This window comes from Euphorbia lathyris, chromosome 3 (assembly GCF_963576675.1).
Source record: "Euphorbia lathyris chromosome 3, ddEupLath1.1, whole genome shotgun sequence".
In the NCBI taxonomy this organism is placed as follows: domain Eukaryota; kingdom Viridiplantae; phylum Streptophyta; class Magnoliopsida; order Malpighiales; family Euphorbiaceae; genus Euphorbia; species Euphorbia lathyris.
Window position 1 is genome coordinate 12,475,304 of NC_088912.1, and position 27,618 is coordinate 12,502,921.

The 27,618-nt window shown below is 36.1% G+C and overlaps 1 protein-coding gene and 1 long non-coding RNA gene across 2 annotated transcripts; both read left to right on the plus strand.

Annotated features, from left to right (window-relative positions):
- Positions 1-8,786: 8,786 nt before the first annotated feature.
- Positions 8,787-9,560, plus strand: LOC136222428 (histone H2B-like). The gene has a single exon (XM_066010173.1). It carries the CDS (start codon positions 8,907-8,909, stop codon positions 9,339-9,341), a length of 435 nt encoding a protein of 144 aa, XP_065866245.1. The 5' UTR covers positions 8,787-8,906; the 3' UTR covers positions 9,342-9,560.
- Positions 9,561-15,878: 6,318 nt separating this feature from the next.
- On the plus strand, positions 15,879-18,678 carry LOC136222134 (uncharacterized). The gene is made up of 3 exons (XR_010685512.1): positions 15,879-15,952; positions 16,590-16,688; positions 18,085-18,678. It is a non-coding gene; the product is annotated as an uncharacterized lncRNA (long non-coding RNA).
- The last annotated feature ends 8,940 nt before the right edge of the window (positions 18,679-27,618 follow it).

The window sequence follows — 27,618 nt, forward strand, 5'->3', positions numbered from 1 at the left end:
AAATCTTATGATTCTGGATTTGAATATTAGGATTCGAATTTACCGGCGAATCTAAATTATAATAGAATCTTATGATTTCATTCCATCTTAGGAAGTTGAGAACAAGGCAGAAAATCATAGTTCAGACATTTAAACATTGTGAATTAGTTCTGTTAGGATTCCATTTCCATTGGATTTGAATTTTAAGTACTTGGTAATATGATTTCTTTGCTCACATTAAAATTGCATTTCTAAATACTATTTTAAGTTCAACATGGTAAATCTTGAATTTTTTTATAATATTATAATTTTTAACTGAATCTTAGGATTCTATTTGATTGATGAGTCACGATTCACAAAATGAAGATTTCCATTCACGAGTCTAATCTCGACTTCACAGCCACGAATTAGAACTTTGATTGCATTACAACATTTATTACATTATATTGCATTACATCGTACCAAAAACCCGGAGGTGTCAACCTAGCTGGGATGTCCGGCGGTTTGATGAACTCGTCCAGACCCTTTAATATAATTCTATGGATGAATGATTTTGTGGTAAATGATGCAACAAACTCTCTTCTGCAAATTCTATTGATTGATTATAAGAATTCAAAGTGTTGTTTGCTATATCATTCTTCCGGTTTATCCATGTATGAGCATTTACTTCACCGTAGACTGGTCTGGATTGAAAATTATCCCTAAACCATATTTATTATCAAATAAATTGCCACTATCATTCTTCCTTCTTATTTCTTTATTTCGGTATTTCCTTTGCTAATCGGAAAAAATTTCGTGATGGTCGGAAAATTCATAGCGGTGGCCGAAAACTGGAACCGTGTGCCAGAAAGTCTAAGAATTGATTAAGGAGAGAGAAATATGATCTGTATTTATTGTGGGGTTATTTTATTTTGGTTCCATACGATGGATTGAAACCATTGAGGACTTTCCCATATATATGTATAATAGATGACATATTTAGAATTAAGTTTGATAATCTGATTTAGTTGTAATTTTATAATTAGTTACCATTTTTCGGAAAAAATACAAAAATAAACCTTGTGGTTTGAGCCAATTTCAAACATAAACTATATGGTTTAAAAATTCACAAACAGATACCTTGCGGTTGATTCTGTTATGCCATCTCCAACCATATAGAGTTACTACATCAACACTTCTATAATCGTATACTCGATTAGAACTCTAAAATGAATATTTTTGTTGATAATGAGGTGTAGGAAAAAGTAACTGGTAAAAGAGAGGTTGAGGAGTGAGAAATGAGGTGTAGTATAGTGATTGAGTAGGAATATTACTAAAAATTAAATTATAAAACAAATGAATATAAAAATAAAAAGATCCCTTTGACTTAAAACCGTTTGTTAGTTTAGACTATCTTTGCTAACGGAATCAACCTCAATGTACCAATTTGTCAACTTTAAAGCACGTAGTTATTTTTGAAAATTACTCAAACCATATTGTTTATTTTTATACTTTTTTCCATTTTTTTTTGGGATAAAGTGCAAAAATACCCCTAACTTTTACAGCCAGGAGCAATTTTACCTCTACTGTCTAAAATAATGCAATTTTACCCCTAACGTTGTCAAATTGAGTCAATTTCAGACATTATTATAAAACACAGATATTTTGTTCCTTATTCTGGACTAATTGCATACCCGTGATTTAATAATAGAATCAGAGATTAATATTTCGGTGAATGATTTTGATTTTTTTTACCCAACTCTTACAAAAAGCATTATATTTTTCTTAAAAAATTCTCGTCTAATCATATGTTTATGATGTGTTCCTAATGAGTGATAAAATGACTCACATATGAAATGTAGATGACAAGAGCTGCCAACATTAGGGATAAAATTGCACCATTTTAGACTGTTAGAGGACCCACTATCTCCTATCTTGTTTGGTATTGCTGAGGATTTCTTTTCTATATGGATTTAAAAACTTGAATCAGAAGGCTTGCTTTCTCCCATGCATTGCTCTCATGGTACTTGCTTCCCGACCCATTTACTTTATGCGGATGATATGCTGTTATTTGCTAAGGCCACAAAGCTTAATGTGCGAGCCATCAGAGCACTATTCCAGACATATGGAAATTTCTCGAGTCAGAAGGTCAGCTGGGAGAAATCGGCAGTTTACTATCAGGTAGTCTTGGAATCAGATGGGCGACCTTGCCTATCACATACCTTGGAGTCCCGCACTTTAAGAGTGCTCTAAAGTCTCGACATTTGATCGGTTTGGCTGATCGTTTTCTGAACACTTTTAGTCAATGGAAGGGAACAACACTCTCCTTCGCGTGCCGAATAACTCCAATTAAGGATGCTTTAATAGGGCCCTCATACACTCATTCATGATTTACAAATGGCCTGGTGCACTTGTAAAACGTCTGAATAGAGGGGTTCATAATTTTTTATGGACCGGCAGCCGTGATTCAAGGAAACTCGTCACTATCCCCTGAGAGACTTGTTGTCGGAGCCGAGTGGGCGGAGGCCTTGGGGTAAAACATTTTAGGCTCTTTAACACTTCGTTGCTTTGGAAGTTCTGATGGGGTCTGATTAAGGACTCGAACTTAGTCATCTCCTTATTAAAAACACGATTCTTCTCAGCGGTGGGTATTCAAAGAGCGATTATCGGAAGCTCGATGGTCTGGTCCTCATGTAAAGGCACTTATGGCACAATATGTATGCAGGTTCATTGGTGGATTGGAGCTTCATCGCGTCTAAATTTTTGGAATGACCACTGGATAAAGCCAACGGTGGCTCTGAGATTGGGTCTTCCGGTATCCCAACAGCGGGTGTTGTGCAACAAAATGGAGGAATTCTTAAATGGGGATTGTTGGCAAAATCTTCAGGAACTACCCGATGATGTTTAGTAGGATATATTATTGATTAAAAGGAGGATATACATGGAGGATTTGTGTGTCTCAGAGTCGTATCCTTTGGGGCGATTCACTGTGAAACATTTCTACAAATCTCTCTGTCGAATGACGGCTCAGGTTCCATGGTACCGATTCATTTCGTGCGTTTTCATTCCTCCATCCAGGGCTGCCATGAGTTGGAAAATCATACATGGTTGTGTTGCAACTTTTGATAAACTATAGTCTCGTGGCTTCCACCTTGCATCCCGATGCTCGATTTATAAGTGTGCTACAGAATCCCATGATCATCTATTCATTGCTTGCTCCTTCGCCATGGTCCTTTGGGATGAAATGGAACTAATTTTTTGCATCACCATTAACAGAACATGTACTTTTGGAGTTTTTTTTCTCTCAATTAACTCAAATTCTTTTTGGCATATTTATCTTGGGTGTTTGGAAAATTGCGGTTTGCTATTGTCTTTGGTTAATTTGGACCTCAAGGAATGTTGTTGTGTTCAATAACGATCTCCCTTTAATCAAAAATTCTATGCTGAAGTTACATTTATACATCAGAGAATCAAGCCGGGGAATTCCCAGCGGCCCCTCACACTCTGATAGACAAATGATATGGTCGCTAGGGATCCCAGCGCGACCACACTCGGTGCCAAACATTAAACTTGTGAGATGGATAACACCGTCCCGCGACTGGATAAATGTCAACACTGATGGATCCACTATCAGCTCTCCAGGTGCGGCTGGTGCAGGGGGTATTTTTTGGAACTATAGAGGCTTTGTGATTGGCTATTTCGCGTTCCCAATTCCTGACTCTTATGCGCACTTGGCGGAATTACGGGTTGTGATTTTTACTGTGGACATTGCTTGGGAGCATGGATGGTTTAAACTTTGGGTAGAGGCGGACTCCCTTTATATTGTTAATCTGTTAAACTGGCGCACCTCTAAGGTCCCATGGGTGGTGATTAGACAACGATGGTTGCACTGCCTACAACAATACGCTTCGATGGAGGTAGTTGCCACACACATATTCAGAGAGGGTAATCGTGTTGCTGATGCTTTAGCTAATTTTGGAACTAACTCCAATTGTATTCATTAGTGGAGCTTGGCTCCAACCTTATATTCTTTGTTTACTTTTTATGATCTTCGTAACTTAGCTCATTTACGCTTTAGATAACTCTCTCCCTCTAGTTTGTAATCATTTTTGCATTTATTTATTCTATCGGGTTTTGCGGCGTTTGGTTGTGGGGTGCCAACCTAGTTGGGATGTCCGTACTAAATAGTTTAAAATTGTTGATGAGTCGGGCACATTAATCGAAGAATATCCGCTTGCACTGGGAACAGTCCCCTGAATACACTCTAACGATTAAGTTAGTAACGGATGTATAGAGAGAGGAAATCCAAGTGCTTAGTGATAGAAGAAGTTACGTATGTGTGGTTACGGTGGGGGTATTTATAGGTTTCCGCTTTAGCTAGGGCTAATCTGCATCCCCGAGGCCTCCATACAGACATCCTTCTCTAGTGGCACAGGGCACTCGTCCGGGTCTGATGACCGTCTAGCATAGGGACCGGGATCGATGGTGCAGGAAGGAGGGATCTTTATTTGCTTCATCAAATATTTACTATAAAATTAAAATCACTAAAATTTTACAACTTATACATTGATTTAATTTTTTAATATTAAATTTCAAAAATAAATATTAATAAAAAATAAAAATAAATTATTAAAAAATACCAAATGAATATTAAATAGAATATTCAAATCATTCATATATTTAACTAGTTTAAATTAAAATTAACGGACAGTAGTAAACCATCAGCAACAAAGGTCATTGACAACAATTGTTAGGAAATAACTGATTCTAACGATGTCTTATTGATAATGGTTATTACAAACAACTATGCTGAAACTCATCCAGACTTTTGAAAGACCCAATTATACAAAGGAGAAATAATAAATTGAATTTTAAAAATAAATACTTGAAAATAATTTGTTGATAAATATTAAATAAAAATAGTCAAATACACAACCAATACCAAATCTCATCCTATTGAATTTCAAGGATGAATTTAGACCATTGATTTGTTTTGATCTTGTGGTCCACATTAACCCTATCATTAACTGCTACTATATATTCATCATATACCAAAACCTAACCCTAACACAAATTAGCCGCCTCTCTTCTCTTTCTTCCATCTCTTCCACATAGAACCCTAAACTAAAAAGAAAAACATAATGCAGATTGTTGAGAGAGAAAGGGAGAATGATCTCTATGGCTACCCTAGCTAAGATTGCAGATGTGGCCGGCGGTGACAAACATAAAGGAAGGGGTGTTTCCTCCCGTTGTTATGATTGATCGCCGACAACTTTCTGCAATCTTAGCCACCAGAGTAGTCTTTTATTTCACCAAACTGGCAACAGATGAGTGTTGTGCTCAATGCATATTATGGAGATTTTCGAGAGAGAAAGGGAGAATGATGTATATGGCTACTCTGGCTAAGATTGCAGATGTGGCCAGCGGTGACAAACATAAAGGAAGAGGTGTTTCCTCCGATTGTTATGGTTGATCGAGGGCCACTTTGTGCAATCTTAGCCACCAGAGTAGTCTTTTATTTCGCCAAACTTGCAACAGATCTGGGCAACACCGTTTTTAACAATCAAATATGGATCCAATACAAACAATTACAAATCTGATGTTTATTTTCAATTAATTTGTAAGTTGTAGTTTGATTGACTGCACTCTGATGTTTATAAATGTTCTCGTACTGAGTGAACAAAATCAACAGTTATTTTCTTCTTCGTGATTCACACAAAATGAATTGGCAGATTTGATGATCCATTTGAATAGATGTGTGAGTTGTAGTTGGTTTGATTGCATTCTGATATGTTTGGTCCATAGAATGCTTTTGTGTATGGCTACATTAGGATTCTACTTCTTACTTTTTTCGTGTTTCATTTGCAGATGAGGTCCCAATTGGAATAGATTTTTTCCTAATCTTAGCGATCAGAGTAGTCTTTCTAGTTGTAGTTTGTTTGAGTGCAATCCCATGTTTATAAATATTTAAGGTTTTTAGTATAAATATTTAGATCTGCAGATGACAAGGAAAGAGTACTGAATACAGTATGAATTGACTTCTTCTTTCCATTTCTGATTTGCATATGATGTCACAATTTTAATAGATTTTTTTTATTCTTCCTTTCTTAAATGATAGATCTGTAGATGATATCTTTTATTATTCTGGCCACCTAATTAAATCTTGTATATGTATATGTTTGTTTATTCAATACAATGAACTTTGCATATAGTGGATTCAATCAAGTTATCTTAAGAATTGGAGTTGTCAACGGAACTGGTGGAATTTAGACGTCTTTTTTCTTTTGTTACTTTTCTGCTTCCAAAATTTTGGTCTTTTTTTAGAGGTATCCAATCATAATCCAACCTCTAATTCAAACTGTTTTTCTTGACAACTCCATCATGCCTTTTACTTAGGGGTATCCACTACTATAGAATTGGCTTAATACATGTTTGTTGGTCCTTGTACTTGACCCAAAACTTTAAATGTACCTATGTACTTTTAAAAGTTCAAAATGAACCCTTGTTCTGGTCTAGTTTCATTCAATAAATCCCAATTTTTGAATAAAATTTTGGTGAATGCTTAAAGTGGAAGACCATTCTCCTAAACTTTGATATTTTTCATCATTAAAAGTTGGAGGAGAAAGAGTTGATGTGTCGTTGAAAGCCATGGTTGAGTTTTCTCTGAAAACTCAAAGACCCAAAAGATTATTGATGCTCTTGCAGAAATAGAAGAAAATAAAATTAATTGATCTGGATCTCCCCTTGATTTCTATTTTTATTATTGATTTTGTTGTTTGTTATTTTAAACCATAAACAACAAGCCTATATATAACAGAGAAATAGATCACCATAATATTTAATAACTACTAACCTATTTAGTATGTATTAACTATAGTAACATTTAACTTATTTATTATCTATAATAATTTTAGTAACTCTACTAAATAAAATATATCAAATATTTTTTCATAACAACTGAATCAAAATAACTAATTATTAAACTTTGAGTCAAAACTAACAGAAATTTACTTAGCAATAGAGAAAACGAACAAGTCATCAGCTCGTGTTTCTGCCTTTTTTAATTGAAAGGCTGGCAATCAGGGAGTGCAGATTACAGACATCCTAGCTAGGCTGGTACCCCTGCTCTCAGCACCCAATCCCTAAACCAATTTATTAAAAAGAATAAAGAATACAGTAGAAAACCAAGTCAGGAAAAAATAACTAAGCAAATTTGTAGACTTGCCAACCTCCTATGTTACAAAGAAAGGCAGAAATACAAAATTGAGGGATGTCCGACCACCAAACCAGATCAGAATGCATTCTACCGTAATTAGCTAGGAGATCAGCAACTTGATTACCTTCTCGGTAAATGTGAGAGACCACCATTGTCATTGAGTCCAAATTTTCCAGACATTTTAGTCAATCCTGCCTGGGAAACCAAGGAACTACTCTGCTTTTGCTCCGCAGCAAATTAACAACAAACATTGAGTCACTCTCTAGCCAAAGCCGAAGCCACCCCTATCGAAACGCCATGTTAATGGCTGTTATTGCTGTCGAGAGTTCTGCAGCATAGGAAAAAGACGATTCCAAGTTATAGGAGAATGCTCCGGAGAATTCACCGCGCGCCGATCTGTAGACTCCCCCACAACCCGCCGAACATGGGCAGCCAATAACAGAGGCATCTGTATTTACTTTCATCCAAGTGTCCGGAGGCGGTTGCCAGCGCATTAGAATTATACGCAGAGCCCGATGCTTTAAAACAGGGAGCTAGAGTTCTCTAAGCGTGTGCAGCTCCGTTGTCGAGTTCCACATAAAGTCATCACCAAGCTTACCAGATTCGTGAATTGAATGCCATAGTTTGCGCAGAGTTAGCGAAATGCATGGTTCTTCATCTTCAAAAATCGATTTATTTCTAGTCGTCCAAAGGATCCAAATTCCACTGACAACAGCGGATCTCCAGAGTGCACGAACTTGCGTGTTGAAATTCTGATTGTGCGCATCTGTTAACAGATCCAACAACGATCCCAATCTATATAATTTGCGCTCGAACAGAGATTCAATTGAATTCCATACCTGTACAGAAAATGGACAAGTTAGGAATAGATGATTGGCCGTTTCTGTGTCCGCCCTGCAGAGGCTACAACGAGAGACGACGTGACAGCCCCTAACTCGTAGTCGATCATGCGTTGCTAAAGCCCCTAAAATTTCTTTCCAACAGATCAACGAGTGGGAAGGCGGTATGTAAGAGTGTATTGAATACGGATCGTTACAGAATATTCTAGGAGTCCAATATTATTAAATAATACCAGATCAACAAGTGGGAAGGCGGTATATAAGAGTGTATTGAATACGGATCGTTACAGAATATTCTAGGAGCCCAATATTATTAAATAGTAACAGATCAACGAGTGGGAAGGCGGTATATAAGAGTGTATTGGGTTTAGGGGTGGTTGTTTAGGGGATTCCAACCTTGTTGAGATGTCTCCGACCTTCTTTCCTTATCCCCTATCTTTTAATAAAAAAAAGAGAACATATGTAACTAAATAATACATTGAAAGCCAAAAAAACAAAATAGGGATAGTAACTAAATAATAAGTTAAAAGCCAAATAACAAAATATGGATAGGTCGAGTGTCATTTAAATCAAATATAATTAATACGTAAGGATGAAATGCATGAATGCTTTATGTATTACAAAATGAATAACTCAATATTTTAAAAAAAATGAATAACTAAAAAATTAAAAAAGTGTTGTGGCCTTAGAAAATCACAACCTTTCAATATTGTCCTTTCCCAATCCACGATCATTATGTTATCCAAGTCATCTATCTATGCCTCACTTATAATCACATCTCATCTCTCTATCTTATATATGTACATTCTTCATTCTCAAACTTACCCAACTCACTGACATATCTTCTTTTCCCTCAACCCTATCATCCCTCTTTAGTCTCTTCACTATTTCCAATGGCACCTAAGGCAGCAGAAAAGAAGCTGGCAGAGAAGAAACCGGCAGAGGAGAAGAACGCCAGGAAAGCACCGGCAGAGAAAAAGCAGAGAGCAGGGAAGAAATTGTCTAAGGAAAGTGGAGCCGCTGACAAGAAGAAGAAGCCATCCAAGAAGAGTGTTGAGAGTTACAAGATGTACATCTTCAAGGTTCTGAAGCAGGTTCATCCTGATATCGGAATCTCGAGCAAAGCTATGGGGATTATGAACAGCTTCATCAATGATATCTTCGAGAACCTGGCTCAGGAATCTTCTCGTCTGGCTAGGTACAACAAGAAGCCGACAATTACCTCTCGGGAGATCCAGACCGCCGCCAGACTTGTTTTGCCTAGAGAATTGGCTAGGCATGCCGTATCCGAAGGTACCAAGGCTGTTACCAAGTTCACAAATTCTTAGGTTTTCCTTTGATAACCTAATTTGATGTTAGGTCGCTGTTATGTTTGATTTAGGGTTTTGATGATGTCTCCTTTAGTTCAGTGTAACTACAGTAATTTAGGGTTTTTAGGATGTCTCGTTTTTTTCAATGTAACTACAGTAATTTTATTGCGTTCAATTTCATCTCTTTGATTTCTCCAAGTGTGATGTATTTATTTTGATTATGTGGATTTTAATGTTTGATTTGTGTTTCTGCTGGTGCTTTTTTGAATTAGGTACTTTTGTATCTGATTTAGTTTCATTGGCTTGATTTTGATATGCATTAGATGTAAAGAGGAAGCTTTTGTACACAAATAAATTTGGTATTAATCGAACTAAATGTTACAACTTCATGTCTAGTTTAGGGTTGTTTAATTGCTGTATTAGCAATTGGTACTTGTTAAATCACTTTAAAAATTGACTGAGTTGTATGAAATTGAATCAAATTATAGTTTTGCTCATTTTTATCTTGCTCTCTTTTATTGTTGTAAGCTTTTGTTTGGGAGATTGACAGTCAATGAGGTAGAGAGTTAAATGAGATAATAGAAAGGAATGTAAAGTGATTGAGTGTGTTTCAATTCGTTCATTCTCTGTCATATCAAATTTTTTAACTTTGAATAAAAGAATTAAGTCCAAGGATAAAATTGAACAATTTGGATCAACTATACTTAGAATTAATCGGAGTATAGCTTGCTTCTGTAAATCAATTAAATGTTATCTTCTTTCAAGAACATCCTCCATCATTTCTCCACATCTCTTCAACTGATTCACAGTTACTAAGGTTCTATTAAAGAACTCATCAATTGTCTTTGACTTCTTCATCTTCAGTTTCTCATACTCACTTCTCAAGGTTTGCAAACACACATTAATTGTTACTTTATTTTTCCCTTTAAAGGAATTTTCAAGATTCTTCCGTGCATTCCTCAATGTTGTTGCAGAGAACTTTTCATGAATATAATCTCATCCAGACACATATGGATGAGAGAGAGTGTTTGTTGGTCATTCTTCTTTGATTTCTTTAAATTTAATTCCTCCTCATTCTCTGGCTGATCATATTCGGTTTGTACCATATCCCATACTTTTTGGGAACCCTTGCCAAATGCTAGGGTTAGTTAGATATTGTTTGTTCAGATACTTCCTTTTGGTTTGACAAATTAGACTGCGTTTTTTGTCTCAAAACCAGCCCATCAGTAGCAATATATTTAAATGTTACCAAAGAAACCTTTTGTTCTAAATAACTACATCTAATTAGAAACCTTTTTAATTATAAATGTCAAATATTCATTTCTTATGGTCATCTTTGGTAGATCTTGTTTTTCTTGGTGAAAATTGAAGAGCTAGCCCACAAAATGTTTTGTAAAACTGAACAAGACCTTAGTTGTGAACCAATTTTCAAACTTTCAGTTTCTTTCTTATTCTCATTGTTTCAGTTTTTACAATTTCCGATGTGGGATGTGAAGATAGTGTGCGCATGCTTTCGAGGGCAAAAAAGAAATTGTCGTTTAGTAAAAAAATCCATCCCACATCGCCTACTTTCAAATGCAAGAATTTTTTTGTCCTTTATAAATATGCAAGTGAGGATGAATAAACAACAACATGAGTTGTATCGTGTGTTTTATTAAGCCATCATGAAGTATATTAAATCTACTATGGATTTGTTTCAAGTTTTGTTTTTATATTTTCAATTAACTTGTTTTAAACATATTGTAGAAAAATAAATGAGCACCTCGTGAGCTCGTGAATAATCAAGCTGCTAAACGAGCCGAGCTCCAATAACAAATTGAGATCGAACCAAGCTCGAAGCTCAGCTCGAGCTTGATAAGAAACTACCGAGCGGAGCTCGAGTAGGTCAAAGCTTGGCTCGGCTCGTTTACAGCCCTACTCCCAAAAGTCTTTCTCATTGACAAACCTCATTAGACTATTTGTAACGTGAAGCATCTACATACAACCTCATATCTTCATTTCCTTAGGAGAATAAGGGCACAAAGGGATAAAAATAGAAGAAAGCTTTTCAAGTTGAAAATTTGGAAGCAAAAGGAAAACTGGACAGTTATGGTCTAATATTACCATGGACAGTTGAAAGTCTACTCATTTGGCAACAGATGAACCGAAGTTATCGGAAAAACAAAAGTCCATTTGCACAACTAACATTCATTGCTACAGAACTTTCTATTCAGCTCACGAATGTTGGGATATGATCAAAATTCTCATTGATAAAGTAATGAAAATAATGAACAAAAGAAGGATATAACTTATTTTCAAAAGATTTATTAACATAGGTTCCTTTAATATTCAAAATCTATAGTTAGTCCTACTTTTATACCAAATAAAAGTGATTTTCAATAAGAAGGACAACTTAAGTAGCAAATATAGATAAACATAAACACATATATATCCTCTAATTCACAAATGTTCATCTATGAATTCACTTTTGTTTACTCGGAAACAATGGAGCTAACAAGAGTTGTCAAAATTCAGGAAAAATGGCTTTTTTAAAATTGGAACAGGTTTTTAAAATCATAGAAAATTCTCTCAGTTAATGAAAGAAAAACAGGTAGGCAAATCAGAGAATGATACATAAGATGAGAGTAAAACCAAAAATTTCAGATAACCTTACAAGAAAAATGAACTCCTATATCCCTACTTTTAACTAAAGAGTTTCATGCTATAGTTGAAACTTTTTTATAATAGGTGATAATGAGTACCAATATATTTACTCATTGTATTGTAGTGACTCACTGCAAACCTAACATCTAGTTGATTAGTTGATTATTGACACCAGCCTGAACTCTGAGTTACTCATACTGACGTGTTAGCCATGATATCTTCATAATGTCTTTTAACCACTGAAATTATTGGAGTGATCTAATTGAAAACAAACTCAAAATTGAGTGATTTTATTGAGACAAATTTAAGTTTAGTGACCAATGTGCATGTAACCCTATGTACTTGTCCAAAAAATTTAATGCCATGTACTTTTAAAATGTCATATTTGTCCTCATAAACTTGCTTAAAGTGACATGTTGACCCAACTTATCAATGTCAGAAGTAAAATTGACCAAACTTGACAACGTTAGGGAAATTTTTAAAAGTAAGGAGCAAAGTTAACGATAAAATTACTCCTAATTATAAGCTTTTTTATGCCTGGTTGCAGGGAAGCCCGACACACCGGGACTGGTGTCACTTTGTCTGGAAGCCATATATCCCGCCTTCTCGCTCTATGGCGTGCTGGAAGTCGATTCTGGGCTATTTGGCAACTCATAACAAACTTCAGCAAAGAGGCTCTTGTATTGTCTCACGGTGCAGCCTTTGCAAGAGGGAAATGGAAACCGACACGCATATTCTTGTAACGTGTTATTTTTCTGTGCAGGTTTGGAGATCAATCGAGTCGCTGTTTGGCCGATCAATATACACTTCGGGTTCAGTTACTGACCTGATACAAGAGAATCTTAAGCAGATATTCAGCACCCAAATTGGTGCGCTATGGAATTCAGCGATTGTTAATGGGATGTGGACCCTTTAGACTACTAGAAACAGGGCAATTTTTGAAGGAGAGGATCCCCAAATCTCGCTAACTCTTTGGAGGATCTGGCAAGCTGTTCATGAAACGGGCAGACTCGGTCATGGAGCAATGTGGAAATCAACAACGGAGCAATATATTTTGACAGAGCTACAGCCTCCGCCGGCCTTCTGGATGAAGGTGAACACGGATGCCTCAGTTACTGGCTGCTCGGGTCCCGCCGTCTGCGGCGGCGTGTTCAGATCAGCAAACGGCATGTTCGCTGGGGCGTTCTCCTATTACCTAGCTTACACTTTTTCATATGCAGCAGAACTTTCAGCGGCCATATCGGCGGTCAATATGGCTCATGATAGAGGTTGGTTGCGTCTTTGGATCGAAAGCGACTCAATTTTTGTCGTTCATTCGATTCGGAATAGAGTTGGGCTAGTGCCCTAGTCTCTTAGGCAGGACTGGCTAACATGCCTAAAAAATCTTGAATCAATGACGGTTGTAGTCTCTCACATCTATAGAGAAGGTAATCAAGTAGCTGATCTCCCAGCAAACTATGGTAGAATGAACTCAAATTTAACTTGGTGGACGGAAATTCTCCCGTTCTGTATCTCAGCTTCCTTTGTTATTTAGGAGGTTGGCAGGTCTACAGATTTGCTTAGTTTTTCTTTCTGCTAGTGATGTATTTTGTAATTCTTTCATTTCTTCTTAACAAATTTGGTTCACGGATAGGGTGTTTTGAGTAGGGATGCCAACATAGTTGGGATGCCTATGATTCACACTCCCCGTTTGTCAGCCTTTCAAGCAAAAAAAAAAGTAAATGTAACATTAATTATGTTTTATTTGTGTTATTTCTATGTTTTATCTAAGATATTTATTATAGATGTTTAATCAAACTTCAATGTAACTCATTCCTAGTTGAAAATGTATTTAGTGGTGCTGAAATTCAATAATTCTTTTTATCGCAAATTTAAAAAAAAATCCATATAATTACACTTTTTATTAATTACATGTCTGTATTTTTTTTAAACGGGAACTGAGGTTTTTTTTCGATTGTTGATGTTTTTCTACACTATAAAAATGACAATTAACGATATCAGAGTGAAAATTTCAATAAGGAGATAAAAATCAGTGGTACTAATTAGAGATGAAAATAGAATAATAATGACATTTTTTAGAGTTTAATTATAAAGTGTCCTACCTATCTTTATTTGGGATCAAATGTGAAGTTTAAACTCATAATATTATTTTAAAGATGCTAATCTTGTGATGAAGTAAAACCAAACTAATTACACCACAAACTAAAATTCACTTTTTACAAATGTTTGCCACCCATATATCACATTCACTCATTTCATTAAACTTGATAATCAATTAATATTCACATAACCATGATGTGATACTCACAATTATTATATAAAAAAAAAGATCATGTGATGTAACACACATGATAAACATTACTATCAATTGTAAGACCTATTTTAGCGCTTAACTGCTAGTTCCATTCCAACAAGGGATGCAAGCAAGGAATCCAATCCAGGAAAGTCAACAATCATCGATAGGGGTACCACCAAGCGGCTATCGTCCATTCCTGATAGCCTATGCCCGTTCCCTATTCCAAACAAGAATGAATGGGAATTGATCTGACAACGGCTGGGCAAAATCCATCTCTCAATTTACCACCCGGCTAACAGAGGAAGCTAACTACGCGTAATGAAAGAGCCCTTCCTCACTGACAATTTCCTGACTGGGTTCCAACCCACGTACATACACATGCCATAAAGGGGACACCGGCCGGCCCAGCCCTGCTGCTTGGTTGTATCGCCCCGTACACCTCTTTTAACTAACTAAAAGCTTGGGCTTCTTTTTAAAGTTCATCATTTTTTCTTCTCAATTTCATTGAGCGCCACATCATCAACACATGAAAGTCATTTAATGGGAAATTCGATGAAATAATCCAATGTTGTATGTAGATTGTAAGGGTTTGACAGAAAATAGTCCTTAATTTTCCATATAGAGAAGTTCGGTTGAAATTGCTCGATCTATACAATATTAAGTCTAATAATGGACGGTTTTAAAGGACATGTCTTAATTTGCTATTCACCAATAATGATAAAACTAAACTAATTAGTTATTTTCTATAGATATAAGAAATCTAACAAATTCCAAAATAATAACTTTCAACTTTAATAATTGTGATTTAATAATATTAATTTTAGCTCACTTTTCTTTAAAGAATTTCACCTATCTTAATCTTATTATATTTTTTGATTTAATAATATTAATTTTAGCTCACTTTTTCTTTAAATATTGGGTCAAATACATGAATATCATAAATAAATGCAAAATTACAACTAAATCATATTATCAAACTTAATTCTTAATATGTCATTATTTTCTATATATTACAAATAAAGTATGATTTTACACTCTAATTTAAAAATTCTAGACCCAATTCATAAATGTTAAACCCTAGAAAATATATCCTAGACACCTAATTTAGAAATTATAATCTTTAAAATATATTAAAAAGAGGAAATTATATAGAAAAACAAGTTTGAATTTCATATTACACTTAACTAATTCATATATTTGTATCTTATCATTTCATGGTTTTTCTTTATAAATATATAAAATCTCATATTTTTATTTTCAATTTTGTCAAATTCAGTTATTAATTTAAAAAAAAAACTAACTAAAGTCTGACAGTTTTTAAAATTCTGACATAATTGGTATTTCTTTTTGAAAATTAGAAACTTGTAAATATTTAATTAATTTATGATAATCATGTAACTAACCCTATTAAAAATGCTGATTTTACTAGTTTGACATAATTCAAAATTATTTCTTGACATAGTCGTAAATAATTTTTCAAATCTGAATTTGTATGTAAATATCCCTTTATGTAAAGCCCAACATAATGTGGGGCTTTGGCTTTTGTGCGTTTTCTTTGTCAACTAATTCCATAAAACCCTAATTGCATCTCTTTAAATTCATACTCTCCAGCCATCATATTCACTGGCTTTGAAAACCAGCCCCATAGAGCTTCTCATCTCATTGAAATTGTTTGCTGGAAGCGGACCAGGTCAGCATCTTCTTTTCATCTTTGTCTCTCATTCATAATTAGTTCTATTTTTCAGACATTTCATGGACATAATACATAAATTTATTGTTCAAAAGATGATCGATTATAGATTCAAACAGATCTAATTTTGATTATGGTATTGTTCAGACCTCAGTTCACCAAAAAGGCTACTAGGAATTAAGCTGGAAACATAGACAATTGCGAAATCTGAGTTAATATTAATTCCTATCTCAAGAGTTTTTGTATTTACCCATATTATTAGATTCTCAGATGTGTTTGTTTTTTTTATCAAAACCAATTGCGAAATCTGAACAGATCTAGTTTGGAATGTTTAATTACATATCTAGACTATATTCTTATCAGGTCTTCATATATATGAATAAGATCTAGATTGCAACCTTTAATAAACTAAAAGAAATCCGAACTTGTTCAGTTGATGATGATCATTCCAACATGATTTGGTGCATGAAAAATGACTAGGGAGAAATTTGAATAGACGTAGCCATCTCTCCAAACCCTAGATGTGCTAATTTTGATTCATGTGATGATTTAACGAAAAAAAAGGTTAATTTTAATTTAATAATTCATATGATAATTTTAATTTAATAATTCATATGATAATTTTAATTTTCTACAGGAAAACCAATGGTCAAGAAATTGGAAGAAAATCCATGTCTAGATAAGAATGGACATTCTAACAATGATTGCGGAAGGTCGCCGGCGAATTAACTCCCAAGTAAGTTGAGGTTTAGAATAACAAATCTCTTATTACGGTTAACCTACTAAATCTGCATTATTTAAAGTGAAAAATATGATGTTTTTGTATTGGTTCATGTTTTCAAGTTGCATGATCAAATGTCATATTCAAATGGTGTTTGTTTTCAGAACAATTTACAATCTTAATAGAAAGAAATTCATTCTACTTATTAACATATGAGGTTTGTGTTCTTAAGTTGAATATCAAATTTGACAATGGCTAATGGCTTCTATACATCAATACTTGAAAAGAATGATTCAGTAATTTATGATGCAATTCTTAGGTATTTGATATGTTACAGGCATATGTGTTCCATGATCTTCAGAATTTATGTGCATTATTATATGAAAAATAAGCAAAAATAGAAGCATGGTCAGGCAAAAATAGAATTCATGGACTGTTGGCCAAAAATAGAATGCATGGACATTAGTATACAAACAACAAATGGGTGGCACTAAATTTATATTTGCCTTGTACACCACAAGCAATAGAGGATCTCTACAATCATAATAAGTTTTAAAGATTGGTATAACATGTGACAACATTAATATTCATCTTTACATAAACCACAAATGTTGACTAAATTATAAAGAGAAAATAGAGGAGGGGAAAAATAATAAAAGTAGACTAGGCAATAAATTTAACAAATAATAATGAATATCATTGGGCAAGTAAATGCAATTAGAATATGTTCAAACTTAACGGGGGTAATTGCTTAATTCCATTCCTTTGCTTACATAACTTTCAAATGGAATTCAATCACTGATCCGTTTTTTTTTCTACCAATTTAAGGTAACTCTAGTTAGGAGGGAGAATTCAATCACTGATTTTCCATCCAAATGGATCGTACTTCCAAAATTTCAAAAGACATGGCTTCCCTAATGTTCACTTTCTTTCTTCTTGTGCTAGTCTGGTAGTTTCACATTAGTTTTCTACTAATACATAGATTACTGTTATTTAAAATTTCATGTTTATGTTATATTATATATACCTGCATGAATGCAGGTTCATCTTTTTAATATATCTACAACTGTTTTAATTCATTAATCTTATGTTTATGTGATAAATTGATATTAGGATTTATTTATCACATGTGTTTTTTGTAGCTTGCATATAGTAGTTTTGTTGTTAATCATGTTGCTATAAATGAGTTTTGAAGCTTACTCATACTGAAATTTCTCTATTCTAGTATCACTCTAATGTTTTTGCTTATTAAAAGTAAAATTTTGGTCAATTGTATGGTTTCCTGCTAATATGACATTAATTTGGTTGTTTAAAGCTGGATAAATTATAAAATTGATCTTTGTAGTTATTGATGAGCCTAAAGCTAATTTACAATTCATTGACTCTAATGTTTATTTTGCTTCTTCGGCAGATTTTATTATGTGCATGGGGGATGACAGATTTGACCAAGATATCTTTGAGAGCATAGAAAAAACATGTAGATGATATAGCTGATGTACTAGTATTGCTTCAAAGTCTGGCAACTCCTCCACGTTCCAAATCGAGAAGCGACACAGAAAAGCAAGTCTCTTTCGACAATGACCTTTAGAAAAGCATAAATTGTTTGCCTTTTCATTGCATAAACACAGGGTAAAGAAAGTATGCAGTGTAGAAGAAGGACGATGTTATGTTTTTAGTGTATAGTGAAGAAGGATGAGGAGTGGTGTAAGTAAGTTTTGTGGAAAGTATGTGCTTGTGTTGTTCAGAAAATATAGATGTTTATCTACATAAGTAGTAGTAGCCAATAATAGTTAGGAGAGAATTTCTTTTGTTTACATGAAAAATGGCGGTTGCTTCTAAATTAAAAAGCATTCTTACTGGTCAGTTTCTCAGAATTTGTGCTTTGCTTCAAGTTAAATAAGTATCCATAAGTACACCCGTCAAAAGACTATGTTCTACCACCTAATGACACAAGACTTTCAAGACAAACAATTGACTATTCCAATAACAACCCATGTAAATTGTAATCCAAGACTTTCAACTCTGCTCCAAGACCTTTCCTTTTAATGTCATACCAAATAATATGATCTCTATTAAGATGACTCTTATCTCCTCTTTTTGAATATCTCAAAAGTTTCACATTTTCAAACCAATTACTGGACAAACTCGGATTTGTAATAGAGTATAACTTTGTCCAAGTATACTTATCAAGTTCATCCTTCTTCATATAAAATTCTGCGTCAAACTGTCATTCTCTGACGAAATAGTTAATGCAAAGATAGCCTTCTAAAAAATGCAATTTCATTGAAACTTCATCCATTGAGTTGATTAAGTAAACAGGTTGAAGCATTATGCAGAATGTCTCTTTGCTCGTAATAAAAGCCACAATCTCTAGTTTCCAACCATTTTGGTTTAATGTGCATTACCAGTGCACACTACCATGTGTAAAGTGACTACTTCTGGGAACAAAACCATGTACATCTATGTTGTAATCGAGGTAAGGAAATCCTGAGAAGCCCTTCTCCAATTATTTGATTTCAATCCATAAATCCAAACTTGAAATTCTAATTTAGGTTCAAGTTTTTGCTGAATTTATAGGATATGAAAAGCCTTGGAGTCACCAATAAAGTCGTTATAGCCCAAAACCCAACCATTTATTCTCTTTAATTCAACATCAAGGAATGAAGTCTATAATATCATAAATTAATAAGTGCAACTTTAATGTTTAAATTCTGGTGTATAGTATAAGAATACTTCTAACTTTGACATTCAAAAGTATTTTTACCCTTAATGGTTAAAATGATACAATTTTACCCTGATAAGAATATCACAGTACATTCATCACCAGCAACAAGTTATTAGTGAAAGCAATTTCAATTGCAAACACATGTTATTAGTGAAAGCAACAAGTTGACAAAAATAAAGCTTGAAGCTAACTAAATAATTATAAATTTACTCATAAATAGTGAGCAAATAAGAAATACCCTTTCAAGAGCTAGGTTCGTACTTTCCCTTTTTGAAATACATTTACGGTGTTTTCTACTCATGCCATGTATATTTCTTTTCAAATTGAATTTTCTGAAAAGTTTAAAATATTTTATTTTATTTATTGAGCCCTTCATCTTGACCGTGGCCGCGCAAAGATCTTCGTACTTTTGGACCTCCTCCTCGGTTAGGAGATGAAAAGGAGCCCGGTATTGGCGGGTGAGTGGTGGAGTTCCCTCCCGTTCGGGTGATGGTGGTTGTTCATTTTGGTTATGGGCGGAACGGGTCTGAGTGGACCGTGGGGGACGCATGTTGGCGGTTTGTAGTGGGTGATTGAGAAGGAGTAGAAGAGGAGTTGGGGAAGTAGGAGTAAGTTGTGGGGGAGAGAAAGAAGGAGAAGGGGGAGTATTTATAGGAGAGGGATGGGAATCCAAGTAAAACTCGGATTCCCAGGGGGTACGCGAGGCGTGAAGGGGCCACGCCACGTGTATCCCACCTCCTGACCATTATTATTCGCAAAAGGGGTAAGGTACGCGGGGCGTGAAAGGGCGCACGCCTAGCGTATTACACCTCCTGCCCCTTTTTGATGGTAAAAAGGGGGAGGATGCGGGGCGTACATGGGGGTACGCCCCGCGTAAAAGGCAGAAGTTGAAGAATTTTTTCGGTTTTAGTAGTTTTATGATTTTTAATTTGGTGGTTTATGGTTTATTAGTGAGTATTTAATGATTTTTATGATTTTTAAGTTTATTTAGGAAGGTGGTTTAGATAGAATTAATGTGGAGGGAAGGTGAAAGGATTTGAATTTGAAAGGAGGGGATGTGATTGGAGAGAAGAAGAGGTGGATTGTGGAAGTGGGAAATATATATGGGGAAGTGGGAAGAGTAATTGAAGAGTGGAGAAAAAAAAGCTGCCATGGGGAGTTGTGATTCACAACTCCCCGAGGATACGCGATGCGTGCCCTAGAGCACGTCCCGCCTGTCCTCCCACGTGGCATTTATTAAAAAGGGGGGTTAATTGCCACAGGTGACGCGAGGCGCGGTAGGAGGGGCGCCCCGCGTAACGTGTCTTTTATTGAGAGAGATGAGTCAGAAACGCAAATGCGCGGGGCGTACTGGGTTGTACGTCACGCGTGTTTAAGAATTTTTTGGATTATCAATGGGATTTGTTTTTCTTTCACTTTATGAAAAATGACAAAAATAAAAATAAAAATAAAAATAAAAATAAAAAAATAAAAATAAAAATGAAATGAAAATAAAAGCAAAAACAAAAATAGAAATAAAAGTGAAAATAAAAATTTAAAATTTAAAAAAATAACAATTACTCAAAGGGGAAAACTAAGACGACATAAAAGGGTAAATAAATAAAACAAGTCTATGATACATATACATAAGGGGTTCGAGAAATTCAAACCAATGCTACGTTTAGAGTCGAAATAGCTCGACTTTCTCGTGCGGCGGCTCAATGTAAGTTGTCCGTGTTGGAACTTGACGGGTCCGAACTTCCACTATTCAGGAGCGTTATCGCCTGCCCGGATTCCCGATTTTTGCCCCGCAGATTTTGTTCGGTGTTTGCCGGGAGGGTTCCTAGCGGCCTTTCTTGTTGCTGACGATTCAGATGGGCTACTTGGCGACTAAGGTCCCTGCAAAACACCTCACTATCGAAAAGACGGGTTAATATATCCTTCAACAAAGACGTGACCGATTGGCCATGTACATTGTCAAGAGGTGGAGCGTTTCGATTACCGGGCATGGTTTGTGATTGCCCTAGCCCGTTTTCCCGATATTCTTGCTCAAAGCCGGATGGGGGCCTCAACACATTATTATTATTACCATATGACAAGTTTGGGTGTTGGTACCGAGGCCGCCAACCGCTGTTATTATTATTGTGGTGGTGATAGGATTTCGGATTAGGATTATACCTTGGATTGCCTCCTACATAACTTACACTCTCGATGTCACCGGCGAAAGGGCTACTGGCTTGGCAATTGAGTCCGTCGTGGTCTCCACCACAGTGATTGCACATCAGGACCTGTGCACTTTTGTTGAGGCTCAATTGGGCTATTAACGCGTCAAGTTTCTTATTCATCTCCGCTATGGAACTTTTCGGAGCCTCTTTCTCCACAGCGAACATTTGATTTCACGACGGTCTGGCAAGCCAATCCTCTTGCCACTACACGCTTTTTCTCGCGAGCTCGTGAATGAGCTCGTAGGCCTCACTTGCTGACTTCCGAAATAGATCCCCACCTGCAGCGGAATCAACAGTCGCATGATTAGTGGGAGTTAAACTGTGGTAAAAGGTGCTTACCAAGTCGTGCTTTGGAATGTCATGGTGGGGGCTGTTCCGGAGCAACTTGCGGAACCTAGCTAAAGCTGCATGAAGGGCCTCGCATTCCAGTTGCCTAAAAGATGTGATATCAGTCCGTAACTTGACCGTTTTGGATGGCGGGAAATAGTAGGAAAGGAACTCCTTCTCGAGCTCCTCCCATGACGTGATGGATCCCGCCTCCAACGAGTGTAGCCACTCCAACGCATGTCCTGTTAAAGAAAAAGGAAACAACTTTAGTCTCACAGCCTCAACGGGAACACCATTTTGCCGAGAGGTGTTGGCACACATAAGGAATTTATCGAGATGTTCGTTGGGGTTCTTATGGAGTTCCCCGCCGAATTGGCCACATTGTTGTATCAGCTGGATCATGTCGGTGTTTATCTCGTACGTGTTGGCCGGTATCGTGGGGGCAACACTTCCGTTACGGTTTTGGGGACGATGCGGAGCAAGGATCTCCATCATCGAACGTGTGTCGTTTCCCCCGCAGATGTTGTTCACATGCGGCCTTTGGTTTCCTTCGGGCTGGTTGACCTCGGCGTTGGGGTTTGCCATTTTTGCTCTCCGAATCCTACAAAGAGTACGTTCAATTTCGAGATCAATAGGAACGAGAGGACAACTTCGAGATCGGGTGTGCATAAAAAGAATGAAATAAAATACAATATCAACAAGAAAGAATGATGTTAGTAAAAGTATATATAAACAGTTTATACAAAAAGAATGCTTAAACTAACAATAAATCGCTTTTGTCTAATATTGCAAGATATTATAAATCCCCGGCAACGGCGCCAAAAACTTGATGTGAGTTTCGTCTAGTGGTGTAAATATGAAATGTATATTATGATTAGTGTGTTACGACTATGGATGTGATCTTTCTAAATGCTCTATCTTTACTAGACGTCACTACTTAGGGGTAAGTGTACCCCGTCGTATCAAGTAATAATCCGGTATCGAATCCACGGGATTTATAACTGCAAGTATTAAACTACTCGGTTTTATACATTATTTAAGCGCTGAATACTTTGAGGTTGATATGGGGACCAACTACAAACTACTCCTAACTACGGGTGAGGCGAATTTATATAACAAAACTCTATGAAGTGATGCGGATGCGATAAGATATAAATATGACAAATAACGACTTCTAAGTTTATACGGTGGATGGTTTGTTCGTGCAATGATGACTACGTGTAGTGTGACCGACCCGTGAAGTACTTAGACTACGTGGTTCCTAGTAAAGCCGTGTCTAATGCTCGGGATCAGAAATTAGGGCACGTAAGTTCCGTGGCTTGTCAATTCCTACGGTTTCCGGTTTGTCACTTCCGGTAAGGCAACACCTATATGAATCCCTAAAGATAGTCCGAATGGCGTCGGAAATCGCGTTCTCCTAGACAATAATCAATTATGTATATCAAAACAAGTAACAAACATCAACACATATATAGAAAAGAAGATTATGAATCATAAATTATAAATATGGAGAATGTAAATATGAATTACAACCAAGCCTGGTACATAGGATGAGTGCAAGCTAATTAGCAAGTGTAAAGGGAAGAATCCACCCTCGGAACTAGCTAACCGGACTCAAAGCCGTCTCTTAGGACTTGGATGGTGGAGCTTTCGAGCTTGGTGCACGAAGATGGAGCGGAACTTTGATGGAATGCCGGAATCAACGAACAAGCTCTCAAGGTGGAAGAGTTTGGCTATATAAAGCCTAAAACAAAATCTAAAACTACAAGAATCTAATCTCAAGAGTTTCTTTTCTATGCAAAAAAGAGTATCTCAAATGAGTACTAGTCACTCCTATTTATACACATCAAGCTAGGGTAGGTTTGTAATTTCACAAAGTACAAGCATGGAGCAACATTATTTTGTGCAGAAATCCCATAATACGCCTCGCGTAGGGTGTGGAACGCTCCGCGTGTTTGCCCATTCCGTCAGGAATCTCCTGCATGTGGACCAATTCCAAATCTTGTTGTCTCAAACATGCCCTGCGTAGAGTGAGATGCACCTCCCGTGTTTGAGTTTCTGAGTTTTTATTGCTTGAATTGGGTCTTTTACGCCGTGCGTAGCTGAAGCACGCCCCGCGTAAATGTGTCTCTGAGCTTTTTGCATTGAAGAACTTCCTTACACGCCCCGCGTGTAAGGTGGTACGTCCCGCGTATGGATAGTTGACTCATGGAGACCGTGCAGTCTGACTTTCAGGATTGAGTTAATCATTTCTGACATATGTTCCACACCCCGCGTATGGTGGTACACGCCTCGCGTATTGATGACTAGATCCCACGTGGTGCCTGCGGATAAGTCAATTATTTCTGATCCAATGTTTCACGCCTCGCGTGAGGAGTGATGTGCCTCGCATGTATGGGTGGATTTTCACTTCTTGCTCGTACCTGAAATACAATTCTCGGGAGCCGAGTTAGCTTGATATTTTATTTACTAATATTAATAAAAAATACGGAAAATTAACCGAAAGTATGGAATTTATTTTTATTTCGTTATTTTATTAAAACACTCTATTTTTGTAATTAAACTTATTTATTTCTTCTAAAATTGAACCGTAAATCACGCTGAAAGATAGGGGTAAAATACCCCTATCAGTACTCTTCACAACCCAAAGATGAGGGCATCCCTTCCCTAAGTCCAAGCCCGGAACCAAGAGCTGAGAACAACGAGAGTCAGGCCACACAACTAAGCACGCGAGGCGTGCTCACCAAGGCGTGAGGCTTAGAGGACTCTTTTACCGAACAATTGTCCAGTACCCAAGTCACGTGGGGCATATCTCCTAGTACGCGGGGCGTAAGAACAGAGTCCGGAGTGAAGAGTGCCCGGGAGATCAAGCACGCGGAGCACAACAGCGGGGACGCCACGCGTAAAGCCCACCAAGGAAAATCATCACGACCAGAAGCTACAATACGCGGAGCGTGACTCTAGGAACGCTGCGCGTACAATCCCTTCTTGTTTATGTTAACCCTCAAGTTTTTGTTTAATAACAGTTCGTTTTATTTATGGGTACGTGTAAGCAATGATCTTTACAATTATATCATTTGTTTTATTTTTTTTTTAACTGTGCCATTATAATCCCAGCCCAGGTAGATTCTTGTGTTGTGCAAATGACTGATTTGATAGAGTATTTTTGTGCAAATTATCAACACCAATGAACCAAGCGCAGACAGTTGAAACACATTTTATTCATTTCCAATCTCAACTTAACCAGCATGAAATGCCTTCTACATACTTCATAAAGTTGTTGTTCCCCAAAATCCAGTAGAGACGATGCAAGAGTATGAATCAAAGGGTGCCCTTTGATAAACTTCTAACTCAAATCATCAAGAGAAACTTCCTTTTACGGCTGTACTCACATGGTTTGATCAATTTCTGGTCCGGTCTTTGAATGTCCGAAAACATCAATTTGGGCCATTAGATTTTGATCAGGCACAATATTGGATGATTTCACGTCTGGATGAATGATTGTAACCCAAGGTAGTGAAGGCCTCTAGCAGCTGCAATGCATATCTTCAACCTTTGCTTGCAATCCAAGTTGGGATTACCTGATAAATTTGAAGACCTTACATGATGCCACTATGATGATTTTATCAGTGCTTTGCCTTTTAAAGAATACAGTGATTCCAAGGTTGATATCCTCAATATTTCCCTGAAATAACAAGGCTTTTGTACGAACCTTTCTTGCTTTATTGTTTTTACACCTGTCAATAAGGCAGTTTGGATATTGTCATTCCTTTCGGCCTATGCTATTTTCAGGTGGCAATGAAAGACATATCGACCCTCTAATTGTCATCATGCATCTCAACATTATTCTTTTTTTTTGATAAAGAGAGACAATATATTACGAAGCACACCGAATAAATTCATTCTGAATACAAAAAGAAATACAATCAGGGAAATCTTCAATGAGAATTTCCATTTGTGAAAGGGAACGTGCCCACGCAGCTAAATTATGAGCAGCAGTATTTGTTTGTTGTCTTTCATGCACGAACTGAACAGATTCAAAAGAGTCAACTACCTCAAAAATATCACCAAGAATAACACCCAACCAATTTGACAAAACCTTATCACCTTTTAACAGTTGAATAGTTGAGGCTGAATCAGTAGCTACTAAAATAGTATAATAACCACAATCCCGAACTATTCGTAACGAATATAGATTGCTAATAACTCAGCATGTAAATCCAACAAAGTAGAACCAATTGGGCCACCACCTGACATGGAAACTAATCCATTGCTATCCCTGACAACAATACGAAAAGATCCAATAGATGTTTTGCATTACAACATTTATTACATTATATTGCATTACAGCGTACCAAAAACCCGGGGGTGTCAACCTAGCTGGGATGTCCGGCGGTTTGATGAACTCGTCCCGACCCTTTAATATAATTCTATGGATGAATGATTTTGTGGTAAATGATGCAACAAGCTCTCTTTTGCAGATTCTATTGATTGATTATAAGAATTCAAAGTGTTGTTTGCTATATCATTCTTCCTGTTTATCCATGTATGAGCATTTACTTCACCGTCGACTGGTCTCCACTAAAAATTATCCCTGAACGATATTTATTATCAAATAAATTGCCTCTATCATTCTTCCTTCTTATTTCTTTATTTCTGTATTTCCTTTGCTAATCGGAAAAAATTTCGTGATGGCCGAAAAATTCATAGCGGTGGCCGAAAACTGGAACCGTGTGCCAGAAACATCAACCTTGTGGCTGGAATTTTCTGTAAAAATGGTGCATTGTAAAGATAAATGAAGAGAGAAAGTCTAAGAATTGATTAAGGAGAGAGAAATATGATCTATATTTATTGTGGGGTTATTTTATTTTGGTTCCATTGGATGGGTTGAAACCATTGAGGACTTTCCTATATGTATAATAGATGACATATTTAGAATTAATTTTGATAATCTGATTTAGTTGTAATTTTATAATTAGTTACCATTTTTCAGAAAAAATACAAAAATAAACCTTGTGGTTTGAGCCAATTTCAAACATAAACTATATGGTTTAAAAATTCACAAACAGATACCTTGCGGTTGATTCTGTTACGCCATCTCCAACCATATAGAGTTACTACATCAACACTTCTATAATCGTCTACTCGATTTAAAACTCTAAAATGAATATTTTTGTTGATGATGAGGTGTAGGAAAAAGTAACGGGTAAAACAGAGGTTGACGAGTGAGAAATGAGGTGTAGTGTAGTATAGTGATTGGGTAGGAATATTATTAAAAATTAAATTATAAAACAAATGAATATAAAAATAAAAATATCCCTTTGACTTAAAACCGTTTGTTAGTTTAGACTATCTTTGCTAACGGAATCAACCTTAATGTACCAATTTGTCAACTTTAAAGCACGTAGTTATTTTTGAAAATTACTCAAACCACATTGTTTATTGTTATACTTTTTTCCATTTTTTTGGGATAAAGTGCAAAAATACCCCTAACTTTTACAGCCAGGAGCAATTTTACCTCTACTGTCTAAAATAATGCAATTTTACCTCTAACGTTGTCAAATTGAGTCAATTTCAGACATTATTATAAAACACAGATATTTTGTTCCTTATTCTGGAGTAATTGCATATCAATTAGTAATGCAAAAATATTTCATATTTCCCTTGATTTAATAATAGAATCAGAGAT

Excerpts from the sequence above, each read along its gene's own strand:
- LOC136222428 (XM_066010173.1), top strand. The coding sequence starts at position 8,907 with ATGGCACCTAAGGCAGCAGAAAAGAAGCTGGCAGAGAAGAAACCGGCA.